General features: G+C 41.0%; 1 protein-coding gene across 1 annotated transcript in view; it reads right to left on the reverse strand.

The window, feature by feature from the left end:
- Nucleotides 1-3,627: 3,627 nt before the first annotated feature.
- The window catches only part of LOC136826720 (N-sulphoglucosamine sulphohydrolase-like), a 5,211-nt gene continuing 3,471 nt past the window's right edge, over nucleotides 3,628-5,367 (reverse strand). The window contains exon 3 of the mRNA XM_067084121.1: nucleotides 3,628-5,367. This exon is cut by the window's right edge and continues 320 nt beyond it. Coding sequence (XP_066940222.1) covers nucleotides 4,239-5,367 — 1,129 coding nt within the window. The 3' untranslated portion in view covers nucleotides 3,628-4,238.

Genomic DNA, 5,367 nt, shown 5'->3' on the forward strand with positions numbered 1-5,367 from the left:
GGGCGCACCGAGTACTTTGAACGGGGATTTTTATAGATGCTGATGCCTTGACTTACTCGGGATATCTGTTCGTTTATTTATTTGTTTTTTGCTTACTTACTCGTTCTTTATGGTATTCATTGCTTTTAATTATTCATTCATACATTTACTGATTCATTTACTTACTAAGTTATTCATTTATGCATTTGTTGATCTGCTGATTTATTTTATCTGCGTAACATGAAACAATGCTATATTTTATCAGTCTTCTCTCTCTTGTAATTTATTCTCTCTCTCTCTCTCTCTCTCTCTCTCTCTCTCTCTCTCAAAATTATCTTTTTCTTCATGGCTAGGGAGGGAGGCTGGTCATTCTTCTGGGTAGCATCCAGTTATCAGTAACCAAAATCTACTGGAGAATACCGGCCCATCTCTCATGCCCAAAGACTGGGAAACCCCATCACGGGTAGCTGAGGACGGGGCATTGTCATTTTCATGGCCGGGCACTTGATATTGTCATCATGATGTTGCCACTCTGTTGTTGGTGCTTTTAGTTTAAGCTGACCTCATGCCAGCAAAACGGGCTCTTGCTCTTGGGCAGGCCGTTAACCTGGCCTCTTGCAATCATTAGCTCAGTGAGTGGATGATTCAGGTGTAAGAGTCTGTGCTGGCATAAGGCTAGCTTCTATAACAACAAAATCCCTCACCCTTGGTCGAACGAACACCTCACATTAATATTTAATGATGTCCTGGCTCCCTCCTACTGGATGGTATTTATTGAGGAATTCCCCAAGTCCTGGGGAATTTACAGAAGAGGTTTCACTCTGAGTACCGTGATGAGAATCGCAAATTTTCCTTCCTTCTGGGAATTTCAGAAAACGCTTCTTCAGAAATCAGTGTTAGGGTGTTTACATTCACCGGAGGCAAGGTCTTAGGTATAAGAATTAAGTAATTTTTACTATTATTTGCGACCACTGTCCTTTCCAGCCAATGAATGAATTTATTTGAACTGATTTAGAAGTAAAATCATCGTTCCAAGAAGTAAGTACATTAATTAGCGTATGTGACGGGAAAGAACTGTTGAGTCAGCGGACTTTTATAAAGCTAAGCATATTTGTTTTTATTTGCTAAGTAATTTTTTCCTTTTGTGCCGATCGCCTGTGTTACTGCGACACCAGTACGTAAAAATCAAGTAATCAGGCTTTAAAATAATATTTGTATCAAATTTACAGAAATACAGATATTCATACATTTTCAGCATTAGCCACTACCCCTAACAGGGGAAAAACCAACACAATGGACACTTCAGAATCATGCTTTTACTGGTAAACTCTGAATGGACCCTGAACAGATACCCTCCCCAAATTTAGCTGAGTTATACATTACATAAACAGTCCTATTCTCTCCTGTCTCTGTTACAAAGATCCTATTGTAATCCACGCTTTCCTTATTCTATGACTCATCTTCTCTCTTATCCTACAACCATACGTCACTGGCTCGAATTCAAAGAGGGTCCTAATTGGTAACTGGTGAATTGTCTCGTACTTCTCAAAGCAGAACGCAAAGCGCCATTGCCAATCTTCCACGGTTGAAGACCCCATTAGTCACTGAAAGGGAACGGTAGGAGGAAGGATTCGGCTTCACGCCTTTTTAGTTTTCTGTAAAAGAAAATTATTGAGATGGCTCTTTGTCCGTCCGTCCGCACTTAAAAACTACTGAGGCTAGAGGGATGCAAATTGGTATGTTGATCATCCACCCTACAATCATCAAATTCACCAAATTGCAGCCCTCTAGCCTCAGGTAGTTTTTTTATTTTATTTAAGGTTAAAGTTAGCCATGATCATGCTTCTGGCATCGCTATAGGTGCCAAGAACACAGGCCACCACCGGGCCGTGGTTGAAAGTTTCTTGGGCCGCAGCTGAGAGTTTCATGGGCCGTGGCTGAGAGTTTCATACATTATACGCTATACAGAAAACTCGATTGCGCCGAAGGAACCTCGGCTCATTTTTACTTGTTTTTGGTGGTTAGCTACCATGCAAAAAGGGAAAAACCACAGGAAACAGTCTCGGTAAAATGCACGCAGTAGCGTATACGCCCTCACTGTAAGCTCACTAAGTGGCCACGGTCCGGTGGTGGCCTATGTTGTTGGTACTTATAGCGCTGCCAGAAGTACGATCATGACTAAGTTTAACCTTAAGTAAAATAAAAACTACTGAGGCTAGAGGGCTGCAATTTGGTATGTTTGATGATTGGCGGGTGGATGATCAACATACCAATTTGCAGCCCTCTAGCCTCAGTAGTTTTTAAGATCTGAGGGCCGACAGAAAAAAATGTGGACGGACAGACAAAGCCGGCACAATAGTTTCCTTTTACAGAAGACCAAAAGGGAAGATTCCTTACACGAGATGATATCTCAGTATAAGACAGTAGTGTCACGTATTCCTGGTCTCAACAGCCGAGATCAAAGCACTTCCTTTTGGGTACATTTCCCGGGAAGGAACTGGAGATTTCCGTTGCATTTCGAGACAAAAGAATAGAATGCCCTTGGACTGATCACCAAGATGGTGGAAAGTTTTATTTTTTTTAGTTTTCTGGAAAATGAAATTATTGTGACTGCTTTTTCTGTCCGTCCGCACTTTTTCTGTCCGCCCTCAGATCTTAAAAGCTACTGAGGCTAGAGGGCTGCAAATTGGTATGTTGATCATCCACCCTCCAATCATCAACCATACCAAATTGCAGCCCTGTAGCCTCGGTGGTTCTTTTTTTATTTTATTTAAGGTTAAAGTCAGCCATAATCCTGCATCTGACACCTGTACAGGTGCCAACAACACAGGCCACCACAGGGACGTGGGCGACAGTTTCATGAGCCGCGGCTGTACAGAAAACTCGATTGCGCAGAAGACACTTCGGCGCATTTTTTACTTGTTCTTTAACTGTATTCTAAAGCACATCCAGTTTAATATAAGATGAAACGATGGTTATTAAAGGTCTAAGATGTATTTCTTGGATATCAGAACTGAATATTGGTGTTGTTTCTGTCATTCCAGTTGCGGTTATTTCATTGACGGATTTTCTTCGGCCCATCAAAAGGAATGTAAAATAAAATGAATGGCAATTACAAACCAGTGTTCTATGATAATGCATGCCCACTTTTCCCAGGGTGTTTTTTTATTTATAGATGTATAAAATATTTTCATACACAAACATACACACACACACATATATATATATATATATATATATATATATATATATATATATACACATATATATATATATATATATATATATATATATATATATATATATATATATATATATATATATATATATATATATATATATATATATATATATATATATATATATATACACACACACACAGTATATTGCATTCAAATTCTGGGTTTAAAGTTTGAACCAATATCTTGCTCCATTCCCAAGTGTCAACTTGGCCCGTCACAGCTGTGTGAACTTTAACTGCACACTTTTGAATGCGTCAGTATGAGTCAGGCGAGATAATATGATGAAATATTCTCTCTCTCTCTCTCTCTCTCTCTCTCTCTCTCTCTCTCTCTCTCTCTCAACGCACGAGACTGTGCTGGATAAGTCAGCCAAATTAGGTCTTGGTTCCTAATAAATGATTCATCAGTCCGTTGATTTGTTTATTTTTGAACAGCGTTTTAATTTTATCTCTAACATCTATATTAGATAACTGCCAGTATCCTTTAAAATCTCGGCAGTATAAAAGAAAAACTGTTTTGGTTTACTTAGGTTTTCGTAAAAGATCTTTCTACATTAGACCGTATTCACATTAATTGATAGTATCATCGGTGGAAACAGATCTTTATACATTAGATCTTATTTACATTAACTAACAGAATTACCGACCATAACAGATATTTATACATTATGCCTTAACAGATCTTTATACGTAAAGATCTTATTTACATCTGCTAAAAGAACTGTCGATCGTAACAGATATTTATACATTATACCTTAACAGATCTTTATACATTAGAACCTTAGTCACATTAACTGATAGAATTACCGATCTTAACAGATATTTATACACTAGACCCTATCAGACCTTTACACATTACACCTTATTCACATTAACTGATAGAATTATCGATCGTAACAGATATTTATACATTATACCTTAAAAGATCTTTATACAATATACCTTATTCACATGCTCTGGCACAATTATCGAATTCCATCACAGACGATCCCCTCATAAGCTTCTATCATTAATACCATCAGATTCCATTGTAAAGTGGATCGCACTTACCTGTCTGGGTATTCCATACCCTTTCTGGACTGCACTGCCACGGGTCACTGGTGCCCTTTTGCCAGTCCTTCAGCCTCTCCCTCAACAGGGTCATCACTGGCTGGTACTCTGCGGACTCTGCCACGTTATGAAGTTCTTCTGGGTCCTTCAGGAGATCATATAACTCCCACTTTCCTCGGTAGTAATACTCCCGGAGGGTCTTGTACCACGGGAGAGAATCGCCACTCTCCGTTCTGTTCAGTATGTCCTGGAAAGTGGGGGAGCTGTAAATGTCCGAAGCGACTGGGTAAGGCATCAGGTAGTTCAAGTTCAGTATGAGCTTGTATTCTGAAGTTCGTATCGACCTCATCGGGTAGTACATCGTAATTTCGTGCGATTCGTGGCTGCCGTAAGTCGCAGCAGCCCGTTCTAACTCCTGCAGGCGCCTCTCGAAACCCGAGTAGATACTGTTTTCGCTACGGCTCTCTCGAGTGATGGGTCTATTGAGATACCCCAACAGAGACTTACCAGTTAGCTTGACTGGCTCCTGATCAAAGATATGGTACTTTGGGTAACTGGCATTTAGCCAGTCTAGCACTGTTGGCGTGAGATCTAGCAAAGATGTTAGGACGGGGTTTGTTGTTCCCCAAGAATCTGGGTGGTCTGGTGAGGACACCAAGAGAGGCTCAGTCGCCCCTGAATCGTATAGATTGGTTTTCGCACCTGGGAAGGGAATGCCGTTGTCTGAAGTGTACATAACTAGCGTGTCTTCACCATGGCCGGCTAACTCGAGCTCTTGGAGAACCAGCCCGATGCCTTGGTCAAGTCGGGAGAGAGATAAATACTGCTTTGCCAAGTCCCCACGGGCTGCTGGGGTGTCTTGGACGAAATAGGGCACCTCCACTTCCGAAGGCCCGTAAATTGTCGGTGTCCAGTCTGGAATGGAACCCATGCCCGGGTCTCCGTTCCCGAACTTCTCACAGAAAGTCCCCAGTTTCCCATCACACCTGTGGGCATCCATGAAGCCAATGTAGAGGAAGAACGGCCGAGAATCATTACTCCTTAAGAATTCTCGGGAGAGCTCCCGAATATAAGTAATGTTTCTCGAAGCCTGGAGT

This window comes from Macrobrachium rosenbergii, chromosome 41 (assembly GCF_040412425.1).
Source record: "Macrobrachium rosenbergii isolate ZJJX-2024 chromosome 41, ASM4041242v1, whole genome shotgun sequence".
Classification (NCBI taxonomy): domain Eukaryota; kingdom Metazoa; phylum Arthropoda; class Malacostraca; order Decapoda; family Palaemonidae; genus Macrobrachium; species Macrobrachium rosenbergii.